The sequence below is a fragment of the Plecotus auritus genome, assembly GCF_963455305.1.
Source record: "Plecotus auritus genome assembly, chromosome: X".
Classification (NCBI taxonomy): domain Eukaryota; kingdom Metazoa; phylum Chordata; class Mammalia; order Chiroptera; family Vespertilionidae; genus Plecotus; species Plecotus auritus.
Genome location: NC_137784.1, coordinates 23,791,415 through 23,808,415, shown reverse-complemented (window position 1 = coordinate 23,808,415; position 17,001 = coordinate 23,791,415). Strand labels below are relative to the sequence as shown.

Below are 17,001 nucleotides of genomic sequence, written 5' to 3'. Positions count from 1 at the left end.
TGACCTCTGTATACCTTAGTTTCCTTACATGCACAATGGAAATAATAGTACCAACCTCAGAGGGTTGTTAGGAGAATTAAGTGAATTAATACACTGGACTTGTATACAACAGTATCTGGTACATAGTGAGTGCTCAAGTACATCTCAGACCCTGTCTGCTAGTGGGTGCCCAGGTTCTGATACACTCTGGGGTAGGTGTAAGAAGGTCATTGATTTAGAGCTGGGAATGACTGATCTTGCCTCCTGCTGGTCCTTAGCAACTGTGGCTGGTAAAGTCCAGAGCAGCCAGGGGCTAAGAGAGCCTTGTCAGAAGTCATAAATGCCCATTTTCACAACTTGTATGGTACTTGTCATTTTTTTCCCCTAGAACACTTTTTTTAAGACAAAGGAAAGAGTAATTACTGCAGATAGCACACAGTATTTTTTTTCACAGCACATTTTCAAAAATTGTGATGAAGAAAATGTATCACCTCAGTGAAGAAACAGCATAAGGAAAATTATTTGCAAAATCTAATGGAAAGAAATAGGGTTCTTAATCTGAAACAAGTGTCAGAAGGAATTATCATATCATGATGAAGTCTAGAGCTCACAACAGTTACCGGAATGGCAGCAGCAACATTCATCTCACACCTCTTCCGTGCTGGCCCTGAGTGAGCTTCTGCTGAACTGCCTGGCAGGTTAGGATTGGTGAAGGAATGAGAGATAATAGGCTGTGGCCTAATGGCCCTGGGCCTGATGCTGGGTAGAAACAAGCAGGGTCTGACTTGATCTTGGATTTATTCGATGGAACCACCATATTTTTTTAAAATCTCTTGAAGACATCTCTTTTTCCATTATATGGAGCAAGAGTCCTTAGAGCCCAGGGAAGACTTAGCCCTTTTCCATCCTAAGGGTAAGACACATCTAGATTTCTAGAGATTAAGAGACAACAGTCTCTGACCTTCCTTCCAGAAGCCCTTGCCTATTCACTCAGGGTGCCTTAAATCAGAATTCAATTTTCATAGTTCTGGGTATGTCAGAGCTGCTCTTGCTAACACTCTATGCTCTAGGAACCCAAAACCTGCTTATCTATAATGTTAGAATCTACTTGACTCTTAGCACCTTAACCAAGTGACTTGTCTCAATTTTCTTTTTCCCAGTTTCTTATGAAACTTGACCTCTTTTCTGCTTAGTTTAGGTATATGCTTAATTTTTTTAACCTAACCAAATTTCTAGTCCCGTCCCTGCCTTACTGTTCTCATTACTGATCAAAAATATGCTTTGACAAAGTCACAAAGAAAATACTTATTGGCTCACTATTTATATTTGCACTCAAGATAACATGTGGGACTGTACTACGCAAAGAATTTGGTGACAACTTTCTTATTATTCCCATATCTTATCAGTCATTAAGTCTTTTTACTTCATAAAAATGCTTTTAGCTCTTTAAACACGTCATATATATACATGTGTGTGTGTGTGTGTGTGTGTGTGTTAGCATAGGCTAACTGCTGTATCAAACATTCTTCCAAATGTATGACTATAAAATGGCTTTTAAAAACGTGCATTTGTTTCTTATGTACACAGTCCATGTTACTAGTACTAGTACATGTTAATCACTGTTAAGTGTGTGTGTAGGAAAAGAGGAGTGGCAACCCACAGTGGCCAGGAAGGCTCTTCCATCTTCAATACTCACTTTCCAAGATTGCCCTGAAGACATTCTGGAGCCAAAAGGGGAGATAACAGGAGGTCTGTCGTGAAGGATGGCCCACATCCCATGTACTTACCTTCCACTAGCTAGAACTCGGTCCTGTGGCCACAGGTAATAGCAGAGAGGCTGGGAAACGAAGTCTTGTTTGGGACCTACAAAGAAGCAGAGAAAGATTTCAGGAACAGTTAGCAACCGCTGCCCCAAAATTCATGCCCTGCCCTACCTTCACAATACCCCTGCATCGCTTCTCAATAGTTTCCCACCCCCACCCCCCCAGGTTCTACATCTTTTTTTTTCTTTTTCTTTTTTTATTGTCTAAAGTTTTACATATGTCTCCTTTTCCCCCAATTGACATCCCCCCAGCCATTCCCACCTCGGGCAAGCCCCCACCACCCAAGTGTCTGTGTCCATTGGTTATGCTAATATGCATGTATACAAGTCCTTTGGTTGTTCTCTAACCCCGCCCCCATCTCCTACTATTTGTCTCGATCTATTCTTGTTCATCAAATTATGTTGATCATTATATCCCACATGTGAGTAAGATCATGTGATCTTTATCTTTCTCCGACTGGCTTATTTTGCTTAGCATAATGCTCTCCAGTTCCATCCATGCTGTTGCAAATGGTAAAAGTTCCTTCTTTTTTATAACGGCGTAGTATTCCATCACAGTTTTCTAATCCACTCATCTGCTAATGGGCACTTAGGCTGTTTCCAAATCTTAGCTATTGTAAATTGTGCTGCTATGAACATACGGGTGCATATATCCTTTCTGATTGGTGTTTCTGATTTCTTGGGATATATTCCTAAAAGTGGGATCACTAGGTCAAATGGGAGTTCCATTTTTAGTTTTTTGAGGAAACTCCATACTGTTCTCCACAGTGGCTGCACCAGTCTGCATTCCCACCAGCAATGCACGAGGGTTCCTTTTTCTCTGCATCCTCTCTAGCACTTGTTTGTTGATTTGTTGATGATAGCCATTTTGACAGGTGTGATATGATACCGCATTGTCATTTTTATTTGCATCTCTCAGATGATTAGTGACTTTGAGCATGTTTTCATATGTCTCTGGGACTTCTGTATGTCCTCTTTTGAAAAGTGACTTCTCAATAGTTTTGCTGAATTGGCCTCTCATCTCTTACCTAGAGCCTTAGTTCTCCTGAACTCTGCTACCCTTCAGCCTGATGTGACTTATCCTCTACTGCTCCAAGGATCAAAGTTCAAACTTCTTATGTGAAAGCTTAATGCCTGGTCTCCTCTATAGCCCCATCTTTTACTACTCCCTTGCATAAATCCTTGACTCTGACCATAGTGGAATTATTGTTTTTTCTAATTCACAATGATAACAACAAACACTGATGTGGCATTGGACACAGTTCTGACCAGTATATTAGCTCATTCCTTTCTCATAATAACCTTAGGAAGTAGACAATAGTATTATCCCCATTTCATAGAGGAAGAACCATATAGAGAAGTTAAGTAACTTGCCTGAGGCCCGACAGTAAGTGGTACAGCTTGAGTATCACCCAAAGGGTGAGAATGCTGGATTGTATTATACCGCTTCTCCCAATGAAATTGAACATGCCATTCTCTCTTCCTTGAATTCCTTTCTCATTTCTTCATCCAATCCATACTCAAACTTCAAAAGTCAGCTCAAGTTTCCATCTCTTTTTGCTGGAAACTGTCTTGGACTTCAGTCTGATTTAGTTGCTACTCATCTATGTCCCCATAGTGTCCTGTGAGTGACTTTTATCTCTTCCTGCCATAGCAGTGGGTTTATCACCATTCTATAAAATTCCTAAGGTGATGTTCAACTGTGTATTCGCAATGTCCACACAATGTCCAAAATAGTGTTGTCCAATAGAAATACAATGCGAGCCACATATGTGTCTTATATTTTCTAGTAGACACATTCTTTAAAAGTAAAAAGAAACAAGTGATATTAATTGTAATAATAAATTTTGTTTAATCCAATATGTATTATTATTTCAATATGTAATCAATAAAATACATAGATGACATCATCTGTGCATTTTTCTGTTCTAAGTCTTTGAAATTTAGTATGTATTTGACAACTACACCTCATCTCAGTGCAGATACTATATTTTCATTGGAAATACTTATTGGTTTTTAGATATCATAAAATTTACATTGAAAAAAGAAAATTCATATAACCAAGGTATGCCAAATATACTGAAGTTTTTTAATAACTGAACAAAGTATCAGTGTTTATTTTTATCTATTTTTTCCATCACCATTTATCCCCCATACCCTCTTCCAGCTCCCACCAACCTCTCTCCCCCACACACAATGACAACACTGTGTCTGTGTCCAATGAGTTATTTTTCTCCTTTTTTTTTTCTCAACCCCTGTACATATCCCAGATCCCCCAACCCCACAGCTGTCAGCCTGCTCTCTATCTATGAGTCTGCCTCTATTTTGTTTGTTAGTTCAATTTGTTCATTAGAGTCCACATAGGAGTGATATCACATGGCACTTGTCTTTCTCTGACTGGCGTATTTCACTGAGCATAATACTCTCCAGGTCTATCCATGCTGTCACAAAGGGTAAATTTTCCTTCTTTTTTATGTCCAAGTAGTATTCCATTGTGTAAATGTACCTCAGCTGTTTTATCTACTCATCTACTGAAGAACATCTGCTGCTTCCAAATCTTGGCTATTGTAAATAATGCTGCTATGAACATAGGGGTACATATATACTTTTGAATTAGTGTTTTGGGTTTCTTTGGATATATTCCCAGAAATGGAAATGCTGGATCATATGGCAGTTACATTTTGAATTTTTGGAGCTAATTCCAGAGGGAAGTGGGGAGGGAGGGCAGGAAGAGATTAACCAAAGAACATATATGCATAACCTGTGGACACAGACAATAATGCGGTAGGCCTAATGGGGAGGCAGGGGGGAGGGAGTCAATGGGGGGAAAGAGGAACATCTATAATACTTTCAACAATAAATATAATTTTTTTAATCTACATGAAGTTCAGCCAACTATGCCCTGTATTTTTTTAAACAATCACCATTCACAATTTAAAGAAATATGGCCTCTGGTCCTAGATTATCCAGATAATTGCCTCAACTCATCACTCCTCTTAGCTATAACAGCATGATAACTATTACTTATATCTAAAGTCAGTTACACTATCATTCCCATGAAAAAGTACTGTACAACTTTATCATCATTATTATTTTATTGTTTTTGTCTAGGGCCTCTGGTCATTTAAGGGAGTAGGGGGTGGGGGGAGAGGCAGGGGTCACAAGGAGCAGCAGAGCCCTGAAACCAGTCCCAGGCCCTGCTCTCCACACCTGGTCACAGTCATTGAAGCAGTAACAGCACACCCAGCACCAGGCAGGTGGCCCCCGCCTTCAGGCTGCCTGTGGGGGTGAGGGCCTTGTTACACAGTTCCCCATAATGGCAGGTAAACGTGAGGCTGTAGGTGACACTCTGATAGGTGACAGGCTTTTCAAGGCGACTGTATGAACTGATGTCCATGGTGCCTTTGTTGATGATGGGGCTGAGGCCTGGTGCCGTCCCTTTGCCCATGAAGCACTCCTTGTCATCGCCACAGGTCATGGGGATGCCAGGGTAGTTGGACGAGTCGGTCAGCTCACAGAAGATGCAGTCCATGGCGCCTGTTGTGACCAGGGGCAGAGCCATCACCAGGAGCAGTAGCCAGCCGAGGACCATGGTGGCCTGGTGGCGGTGGTCCTCCTGGAACTGCTGAATGACACTCCGCACGCCCACGAGACTTCTGCCCCTGGTTCTGGCCTCCCGGGGTCAGCACTTAGAGTGTCCTTGGTTCCCAATGTTCTGTGTTCCTCTCAGGAGCTTCGGTGTGACCACGGCTCCCGAGTCCCAGGGTCTCTGAAGCTTCCCTGAGACAGAACAACAGTGGCTGCTGCCCCCCTGACCAACAGTGGCTGCTGCCCCCAAGAGTGTTTGTGGAACGGAATGGGGTGACCTCACAGACACCTCAGGGTTCCACTGGCCACTCTGGGGGTGAGGGCTTGGGTAAGGGAGGGGTGTCTCAATATGAAGGGTAGGTTGGCCCACTCACCTACAGGGCATGAGGTCATTGCCACCCTGCCTACATATGAACACTATGGCCAACACTTATCATCGTGGCCACTCAGTCTTAGGCTCTGTTGGGTGCCGGCTGCTGCTCCTGCCCAGTGCCCATGGTGAGCCCATTTCTCAGATGGGCATACCAAGGCTCAGGAGGAGAAAGTGAGGTGTCCAAAGCCTTAGGGCCAGGATTAGATCCAGGTTTATTTAATAACAAAGAGGGCATTTATTGAGCCCCTGCTGTGTGCAAGACCAGTGGTGGATGCGTTAAATAGCCACCACTGCCAAAACCGGTTTGGCTCAGTGGATAGAGCGTCGGCCTGCGGACTGAAAGGTCCCAGGTTCGATTCCGGTCAAGGGTACGTAACTTGGTTGCGGGCACATCCCCAGTAGGAGGTGTGCAAGAGGCAGCTGATCGATGTGTCTCTCTCATCGATGTTTCTAACTCTCTATCCCTCTTCCTTCCTCTCTGTAAAAAATCAATAAAATATATTTTAAATAAATAAATAAATAAATAAATAAATAGCCACCACTGTGATGACAGGACTCGGAAGGGCAGGGCTCACCACAGCTGGCAGGCTTCTAGTGTTGGGCACCGTGCAGGGAGCTCCACCCATGTTCTCTCGTTGGAATCTTTCTACCTATTACCTGTCTCTCAAATGAGTCAACAGGCACACGGAGCAGGCACAGCCAGAGCCTGGCACATGCTTAACAAATGGGGGTCATTATAGGAAGCAGCTGAGTCTCAAAACAGCCCTGTGGGTGTCAGAAAATGAACTCCATCTCTTTCCAGAGGGGAAAATTGAGACATACCTCAGTGGGAACAGGCGGAGCCCCGGTTTAAAATCAAGTGTGAGTCCAGATGAAAATTTAAGTATCTTAACATGCTGTCCTCATGGGGTAGGTACCTTGGTGGTCCCCATTCTACAGGGGGAATGTTAAGGCCAGACATTAGCAGGATTTTCTTATTTTTATTTTTTTTTATTATTGTTGAGAGCACTGCAGATGTCCCCCAATCCCTGCCCCCCCCCACATCCTTCTCCCCCTGCTCCAAGGCCCAGCCCTACTCTAGGTCTTCACCACTCTATTGTCTGTGTCCATTGGTTATGCATTTATGTATGTAAGTTCTTTGGATAATCTCTTCCCATCTAACCCCTTTCCCCCTGAGATATGTCAGTCTGTTCCATGGCTACCTGCTTCTGGACCTATTTTGTTAATCAGTTTACTATGTTCATTAGATTCCACTTATAAGTGAGATCATGTGATATTTGTCTTTCTCTGACTGGCTGATTTCACTCAGCATATTACTCTCCAGGTCCCTCCATGCTGTCTCAAAGGGTAAGAGGTCCTTCTTTTTACTGCTGCATAGTATTCCATGGTGTAAATGTACCATGGCTTTTTTATCCATTAGTCTACTGATGGGCACTTTGGCTATTTCCAGATCTTGGCCATTGTAAATAGTGCTGCTATGAACATAGGGGTGCATATATTCTTTCTGATAGGTGTTTCAGGTTGCTTATGACATATTCCTAGAAGTGGGATCACTGGGTCAACAGGGAGTTCCATATTTAATTTTTTGAGGAAACTTCATACTGTTTTCCACAGTGGCTGCACCAGTCTGCATTCCCACCAGCAGTGTGCTAGGGTTCCCAAACAGCACTTGCTGTTTGTTACAAAGAATCAGTTTTTAAATTTATACTTGTGAATTTAAATGAAATTTTTTTTAATTTCAGTCTCAAGCACCAGTGCTTATTGAATATGTTAATAACAATGTAGAAAATTGTCAGTGGTTATAATTGTATTTATAAGTCTCCACCCATCCCATGCCCCATCTGCCAGACAGCCAAGTTTTGTATCACTAGGTGAGACTCCTATTTCTTTCCAGGCAGAAATAATTTCAGAAATTAAAATCATTTTTGAGGTAGTGGGACAAAATATCCATCAAAAGGTGAATGATGCCAGCTGGCATGGCTTAGTGGTTGAGCGTTGACCTGTGAACCAGGAAGTCAAGGTTAGATTCCCAGTTAGGACACATGCCAGGCTTGCAGGCTTGATCCCCAGTTGGAGACATGCAGGAGGCAGCCAATCAATGTTTTTCTCTCATCATTAATATTTCTATCTCTTTCTCCCTCTCCCTTCCTCCTTGAAATCAATAAAAATATTTTAAAGTTAAATAATAAACAAATAGTGGGATTTTCATACAATAGAATACTGCTTAGTAATAAAAATATATTTTCAAAATATTAAAATCTTTCAAAATATTAATCTAAATGAAAGAAACCAGCTTACAACCCCCCCAAAGATACTGAACAATTCTGGTTTTATTATATAAAAGAGCAAGTTCATATATACTGACATAAAGTAGATCAATAATTGCCTAGAGACAGGTAGAGGGAGGAATAGATTAAAAAGGGATGAGAAAATTTAGAAAGAATGGAAATATTTATTCTCTTGGTTGTGAGGATGGTTTCATGGGCATATGTATATGTCCAGAATGGTCAAGTGGTACTCTTTCAATAAGTGCAGTTTCTTTTTCTTCAATTGTATTCCAATAAAGTTATAAAAAAGGACATTAAAATCATATTTCAAATTTTCAGACTCAGTATTTCAGTAGTGTTCTAATTTATACCAACAACCTCTTTCTCTTGCTTCTTTATATATAAACATTATACAAAAGGTATTTTATAGGTCATGTAATATGCCCAAGAATAGTTTCTAAATTTTATGGAATTATAAGGACTGCTCACTTTCCTTCTACCTTTCAAGATAAAACATCTTCAGAGCAGTTTCCATCTGGAAGTGCTGTATTTGGGTGATTTCACAGTTCCCCAACCCTGAGTTCAATATATGTTGGTGTATGAGCCACAGTGGCTCTTGGCTAATCAAGAGCATCTCCTTTTGCTATGCTCAGTGTTAGAGAAATGGGGAAAGTCAGCTGAATTTAGAGATTAAGTAAGAGACTCCAAGGCATACCTTTTGATAAGTCATAAATGATATCCTATTTATTAAATCACATAAGACTTCCATAAAGTCTCCTAATGAATGGTATTTTACTTTTCCTTCAAAATAGTGAGAAAAGGTACTTCTGACTTTCCAAATGAATAAAAATAATAAATCCTGATTGCTAGATATGTTTAAACTGATCTGTGAAGCAAGAGGAAAAGCATCTAGTTTGTGATAAGCATCTTTTAGACATCAGGGGATGTGTTGATTTAAGGGTCTGTGTGTTGTTTTTTTTAATAACCAGTGTAGATCAGGAGGCAAGCAGTTATTACTCAATTTTAATTTGTCTTCTCTATTTGTATCCACTTATTTAAAAATGTCAATTTGTGAATATTAAACTTGTAGGTTTTTCATAGTAATCTAGTGTTTGTTTTTTGATATCCAATTTAGTTATAAAAAGTTATCACAAACTGATCTCTATAATCTGTACCAGGTGCCCAAAATTTTGGATAATCAGGTTACTCGCCCCTCCCATAAGTTACTAATACTTCCTCTTTTGAAATGCTCACATCATTGTTCAATGCCTGACTTCTTCACATAAAAGTAATAACCACAAGCATAAGGACCACATCATTCTGTTTACCACTTTATCTCCAGTGCCTAGCACCATGACTAGGATATGAAAAGATATTTACTCAATTTTATTCTTTACCTATTCATGCTGAGACAAAAGTTTTTGCAAGTATTCTTCCACCATTTGTGTAGATTCAAGCCAAATATGGCTCATGATGATATTGCAGATGATATCTCTGTTGTCCTACTCACAATTCCTCCTCCTGCTGCAATGCTTAAGCTGATTGACAGTGGCCCCTACTACTTATAACATTGACCTTTTAGGGGGTGCACTTGTCACTGCATTTTATATGATAGCTTTATGATGTTGAAGACTATTTCCTGTGATCATGCTGTGTTCTCAGATGGCAAACATAGATTTATTTATGCTTGTCATCCAAGGCAGGAAGTTAACCTTGAAAATGAGTTAAAATTTGAAAGGTAGCAAATCATAGGGCTGGAATTGTAATTTATCTCAGTAAGAAATCTAGAGACCAGATGTGAAGGAAGAGCTAGAAATAAAAATAAATAAATAAATAACAACTTGGTTCTGCTGCAACACTGATGTTAACTTGGAGCAAGTTGCCTTACTCTTCTGGACCTTAATTTTCTCATCTGGAAAATCAAAGGATTAACTAGATCAAGGAAGGCAAATAAGTGGATGTCCTCCACTTCTCCCTCATTTGCCCGTAGGAGATGTCACTAATCAATAAGTCCTGTAACGGAATACTACTCAAGACAATGATACATGCAGCTACAACACACTCATGTAGTTAGCACATAGAGGAAACCTCTTTTTCATCCCTAGGGTATGTAACCATTAAGATTCTCTACAGCTTTAGAAGTCTAATAGCCCTATTAAATGCATTAAAATTCAAGAGTACAATAAAGAAGATGTGGTATATATATACAATGGAATATTACTCCGCCATAAGAAAACATGAAATACTGTCATTTGTGACAATATAGATGCATCTGCAGCCGTGGACAAACTACGGCCCGCGGGCCGGATCCGGCTGTTCTATCCGGTTCTCTTGCTCTCCCCTCCGCTCCTTTACTTTGAATTTATATTAGTTCACACAAACACTCCATCCATGCTTTTGTTCCGGCCCTCCGGTCCAGTTTAAGAACCCATTGTGGCCCTCGAGTCAAAAAGTTTGCCCACCCCTGATAGAGAATATAATGCTAAGCAAAAATAAGTCAATCAGAAAAAGCTAAGAACCATATGGTATTACTCATATGTGGGATATAAAATGAAACTCATAGACACAGGCAACAGTACAGTAATTATCAGAGGGAAGGGATAGTAAAAGGTAAAGGAGGCCAAATATATGGTGATGAAAGATGATTTTGACTTGGGGTGGTGAGCACACAATGCAATGCAGATCATGTATCCTAGAAATGTACATTTGAAACCTATGTAATCGTATTAACCAATGTCACAATTTTTAAAAATTTATTATGAAATTTTTAGGTTATGGCAGGTGACTTATAGGGAAGATGTAAGTCAGATATCTAATTTGGCCAATCAAATAGATTGTCCAAATGGTAGATTGGTACCATTTATTTAACTCTTTTACACAAGAGATGGAGTGTGTTTGAAAGAGATAGTGGGTGGTGAGACAGGAGGGATGATACTAAGTACAGGCTTGCATGTGTTGAGTTTGAGTTGCCCATGGAATGTACAAATGGTTATGTCGAGGCAGCTGGGTGTGTGAGCTGTACCTATGGGAAAAGTTCTGAGCTAGAGATGTTTAATTGTATTTTGTAAGTATGCAGGTAATGAAAACCTTGCAAGAGTTTGAAATGGTTTAGGAAAACGTTTGTATATAGAGAAGAAGAGAGTACCTAGGATTAAAACAGCAACATTTCAGGGATAAACAGAGAAAAATAAACCTGCCATGGAGACAGGGAAATTAAAAATTCAGTAGGTAGGAGACAAACCAGGTGTGTGCAATGTTACAGAATCCAAGGGAAGAGAGGCTTTCAAGAAAAGTAGCATTCAGAGTTGTCAGGTGCTATGAAAGAGACATCAAAGATAAGACCAAAATATATTCCATTAATTTAGCAAAAAGGGGGGTACTGATAACCATAATGTGAGCAATTTCAGCATTGGTTTTGGAGAACCCGGTAATTACTCAATGGAAAATAAGGAAGCAAGATTGCAGTGGGTTGAGACATTATTGAGAATTGAGAAAATCAAGGAGCAAGAATAAACCAATTATTTCAAGCCTTATGGCTATGATGGGAAAAGAGAAAGAACATAGTAACAGAAAATGGATGGAGGGGCAAGAAGAAAGGAATGGCCTTAAGACAAGAGGATTTGAGTATGTTTAAATGTCAGTGGAAAGGAGAAGTTGAGGATACAAAAGAAATGAGGGATCATTAGTGGTCTCAGATAGGAATGAAGGCACATCTTTTGCAACTATAGAAGAGGAGATAAAGGATAGTCATAGTTGCTGGTATTTTTGTAAGTTTAGTGAAAGGTTAAAATAGGGTCCTTCTACTGTATTTTTTTCTCATTGAAGTGGAAGTTGTGGTTAAATGCAGTGTGATGGTAATGGTGTTAGAGTCTAAAATTCAAAGAAAGTGGCAATTTGAAATAGCTTCTCTGGGATATTAGAGAAAGTGTTGACTACAGAATCAGTGAGTAATGGCATTCTTTTTGTTTGCAGTTTTAAGTACGTCTCATTGCTGCTAAGTTTATGAAAACTGTTTCAGCATCTTCCTTGCACTTCTATTTCCATCTATTTTCCTTCTTCTTTCCTCACCTCCCCAATTTAAACCTTCCCTACCTTTTAAAATTAAGTGTACATCAACTACCATGAACTCTACTGATAAAATATACTGCAAAATAAATTTTGATTTTTTTTGGTTTGTTAGCTTGTTTGTTATTATTAATCCTAGGCCAAGAAGCAACCGTACGTAACATGATGGGTGCTATAATAATTTAATGCCATGTGGCTAGTCCAAACATAATATAGGCCAAAAAAAAAGTCTGCCTTGAGATTTTAACTCCCAGGACATGTTTTCTACCTAATCAAGAGAACCTGGTAATTACTCAATCTTCTCTTAAATGATTTTCTTTTCTGTGCAAACAATTTTTCCCTTTAGCTGATTTCTTAAGTGTTAAATTAAGAGAGATTGTCTCAGAAGGTGTATTCATCCTGTCATAGAATCTCCGCTGTGTCAGTGTTGTCCACCTTTCACAATGCTTTGTATTCAGAGTACCTGATTTAAACCATGGTGTTATTCTTTTACAAGAGAAAACCTTAGGCCAGGCTATGACCATGTGTGTCATGTTCATCTCTGGACTTAGTATTCGTAGAATGAATGGATGAATGAATGGATAATGGCATATGATAATCCTATCATCATACTAGGAGAAGCCAAGAGAACTGCCGTGACTTGGAAAATTGAAGGGCAAAAGTGGTTAAAACAATCATACAGTAAACTAGACTGCTATTAAGAGAAACAAGCCTGGCCGGTGTGGCTCAGTGGTTGAGCATCAACCTATGAACCAGGAGGTCACAGTTTGATTCCTAGTCAGGGTACATGCCCGGGTTGTGGGCTTGATCCCCAGTGGTGGGGGGTGCAGGAGGCAGTCGATCAATGATTCTCTCTCATCATTGATGTTTCTATCTTTTTCTCCATCTCCCTCCCTCTCTGAAATCAATGAAGATATATATTTTTTATAAATAAGAGAGAAACAAGTGCTTCATTATTTAGTTACAGACCAAGGTAACCTACCATCCATCACATAACAAGATAAGGACACATATGTAATACCTTAATCAATAAAGAAATTTTATTTTATTTTTTTAAAAATATATTTTATTGATTTTTTACAGAGAGGAAGGAAGAGGGATAGATAGTCAGAAACATCGATGAGAGAGAAACATCGATCAGTTGCCTCCTGCACACCTCCCACCGGGGATGTGCCCGCAACCAAGTTACATGCCCTTGACCGGAATCAAACCTGGGACCCTTCAGTCCGCAGGCTGACGCTCTATCCACTGAGCCAAACCGGTTCTGGCAATAAAGAAATTTTAAAAAAACATTACCAACTCCTTGACTCTCATTATTAACCTTCTTGATGTTCTGAAGTTACTTGACTTTATTTCATAATTTATCAATTCATTAATCTATCTAATCATTTGTTCAATAACTCTTTACCAAAAACAAAAGCAGCTGCATACCAACTAGCAACCCGGAAGCTGGAGATACAGAGGTAAGCAAGGCAGATATGGTTCCTGCCCTCAGGAGCAACCGGACTAGCAGGAGGGTTTCCATCCCAGTGTCTTCTCTCTGCTTTTCTTTTAAAGGAAAGACCAATGTGTATAATTTTCCATATCTCTTTAAATTTCTAAGATTAGGGATTTTAGATATAAACCAGTTATTAATCCATGTTGTTCATGTTCTTGGTATTTTTCTCTTTATGTCTCTGCTCTCCTTAGATATGAATAGAAATGTCTTGGAAGAAACTTTTGATTGGCATAGGAGCCCTGGGAAGCCATTGTTGTAAATGTAAACTCAATATTAAATGTCAGGTATCAAATACATATGGGAATGAATTCTCCATAATGGAGAATTTAAAGTAAATTTCAAGAAAGTGAATTCTTTTCAATGGGTATGTCTGGCAAATGCAGAAACTTGATCTTCTTGCTGAGATGAATATTGTGTACAGATGACACAGAATAGGTGTTGTAGCAACATTCACTTTCTCTCAATTTAAAAAAAAAAATATTTCTTTCAAGAAGCTATTCCAGGATATTTCCCTTGACAGTGTCCTAGCTCTTATCTCTGTCACACACAGGCTCACAAAATGTTTTCTTTGAAGGGCATTTTGCTACTGGCCCTCTTTTTTTTATTTTCCTTCCCATAGTAAACAGAATAGAAGGTGTTTACTCCCTATGGTGAGAAGGCACCTGGGTGCACACACAGTGGTATGAACCTCTGGCTTTTCTCTGCTCGCCTTTCCCTGAATGTAAGAAACAGGTGCAGTGATCAATTCACTGCCCTCAGCACACCCCAGGCAGGAAGGAGACACCATGTCACAGACCTTTTGTTACTTTCAGGGAGTGAGGAAGAAGAAAGGCTGCCTCAGCTGATAATGAGGAAACCTAAGGGCCCAGTCAGGACTTTTTTCCCCACTTTATGAATTGCTCTAGGTTTGTTCATCCTGATTTGCACAGGACAGTCCCAGTTTATGTTTGTTGTTCTTAGCATAATTATTAATAGCACCCCTATATACTCTCAAAAGTATTTGTGTTTGGACAATAAACTACTTATGTGGATCGAATAGTAGAAAACCTTGACCACTAGGGGATGGTCCATGTTTACTATGTCAATATCTCCTAATGTTAGAACCTGGTGCTTTTAAGAAATGCAGCTAAATTATTGAAAACTTCAGCTCAATTTATGGGGTGCCTAGTATGTGCTCAGGGCTGTGTCCAGTACTGACAGCAGGGAGGCAAGCTCTGTTCTCCAGGGTTCATCTCACACATGCAAGCCAGGCCTGAAAAAGCAAACTGTCTTCCTTAGTAACCCTTTGCTCTTCCCCATGTCTTTGCATATGAATCAAGTTTGTGATATTCCACTTTGGAGATTTTTTTTTGGGGGGAGGAAGCTTGAATGGTAGTGTACCATGTTTTAATTATTAGAACATCCTGTTATGAAACTGTTGAATCAAATATTTTCCCTAGGCATCAAATGTGTTGTCAGTGAAAAGTTGACACCTAGATATGAGGAACAAAAGATAGAAGTAAAGTAATAGTGAGATTTTTGTAAAGGATGAAGACATAATGTTTAGGTACTTTGTTGTTGTTAGTCCTCACCAGACGATATTTTTCCATTGTTTTTTTAATCCTCACCCGAGGATATTTTTCCATTGATTTTTAGAGAGAATGGAAAAGAGAGAGAAATATCCATGTGAGAGAAACACATTGATTGGTTGCCCCCTGCATGTGTCTTGATCATGGCCCGGGCTGGGGAGGAACCTGCAATCGAGGTATGTGCGCTTGACCAGAATCAAACCTGGGACCCTTCAGTCCACAGGCCAATACTCTAACCACTGAGCAACTGGCTAGAACTGTTTAAGTATTTTCATGTGTTGCCACAATCTAAAGTATCTCGTAAAGTATTTTCTTTATAAATAAAACATCAGTCCAGAGGTATAAACCTTTTTGCCTTCCTGACTTCCTACCCTGCTTTGATAGATCTCATGTCTGTGACAATGAGCAATGTTGAGAAAACCATATAGTTTTTTGTTTGCAGATTTTTTAATGACTAAAGGAAGATACTTCCAGTACTAGAAACAAATAGAGAAACTGAGGGCCGATATAGCATTCACAGTTCAGTGCAGAAAAGAAAAACTACCCTACATATGATAATCAGACAATATTCCATATAGAGGATTCGATGCATACTCAATCTTTGGAAAGGCTGGAGGAACAGATTTTATACTTGGCTTCCAGGATAGACTTCTAAAGCCAAATAGAACAGATCCACTAGAGAACTGCCATCTCTGAGATACCACTGACAATGAACTGGAGGACAATTCTATACAACTGTGAACTAGGAATCAGAAAATTGATTTCTATAGGTTACCATTTCTGTAGCTGATGTTAGCAACTGCTTTCTTCCACCCAGGAAACTGAAGAATGGATTTGAGAACTATGTTTTGGGAAATCTCATACTTCTACGACTAAGCTGCCAACATAAACAGCCAAAAGGAGCGGGAGGATGGCCTCTACTTAACTTCCACCTTCCAAATATCTCACAAGTCCATATACTTGATGTACAGTTCCAGACTTAGCAAACAAAAATAATGCATACAACTTACTTATACTAAAAAAACACACATTGTTTATCTGAAATTCAAATTTAATAGGTACCCATATTTTACCTGATAACCCTAACTTATTAAAACCTAATTCATGTCCAGAATCCTAGATACATAGAAGCATGGCAAATACACATTTAAATTTCTAGCCTGTCTAACTAGAAGTCGGGTGGTATGGAGGTTTGGGTAAGACAATCCATAGTATTAACCAAAGTAGCTTTCCTACCACAAGCGGCTGAAACCTTTCTACCCGATACTTTTGCTAGCATCTGAATATTTTCACTCTGCATTCTTACACTCTCTGAAATCCTAGCAGTCTGTGCTTTATTTGGCTTAACTTAAATGTCAAAACCTCCCAGAATGTGAAAGTGGTCAGACTATGTTTGGGGATTATGGTTTTCAACAGGTAGGAGAGAAGGATTTATGGGGGCATAAGGAAATTCAGGAGTAGAAAAGATTGGGCACCAGGAGGTGGAATGAGATAGGCAAATGTGAAACCAGATTTCCTTTGCTTACTGTTTGCATGGGGCACATTCAGGATTCAGGAAGGAAATACTACTTCCTTTAGTACTTCTTTTTGTTCCCCAAAAGATGCACACTTCCCAAATCACATAACCCAAAGTAATGCTATCAGAATGACATAGTTTACCCATATTAAAAGTCAGATAGTTGTGTAAGTGCTGGCCCAAGACATATATGGCTATTGTCTCAATGGAACTTTGACTCTTGGGTTCTTAACCATTGACTTGCAGATGACGTTTGGTTACAGAACTCTTTCTAAATTAGGGACTGCTTTACTTATTTCATGCGTGAAGATGTCAAAAGGAAGAA

At 39.6% G+C, this 17,001-nt stretch overlaps 2 protein-coding genes across 2 annotated transcripts in view; one reads left to right on the top strand and one right to left on the bottom strand.

Annotated features, from left to right (window-relative positions):
• Positions 1 to 17,001, top strand: part of DMD (dystrophin) — a 2,407,712-nt gene that overhangs the window by 1,912,922 nt on the left and 477,789 nt on the right.
• Positions 5,022 to 5,393, bottom strand: LOC308239205 (sperm acrosome membrane-associated protein 4-like; the record flags this gene model as incomplete). The annotated part of the gene is made up of 1 exon (XM_080651876.1): positions 5,022 to 5,393. The coding sequence occupies one exon, from the start codon at positions 5,391 to 5,393 to the stop codon at positions 5,022 to 5,024; it is 372 nt and encodes a 123-aa protein (XP_080508002.1).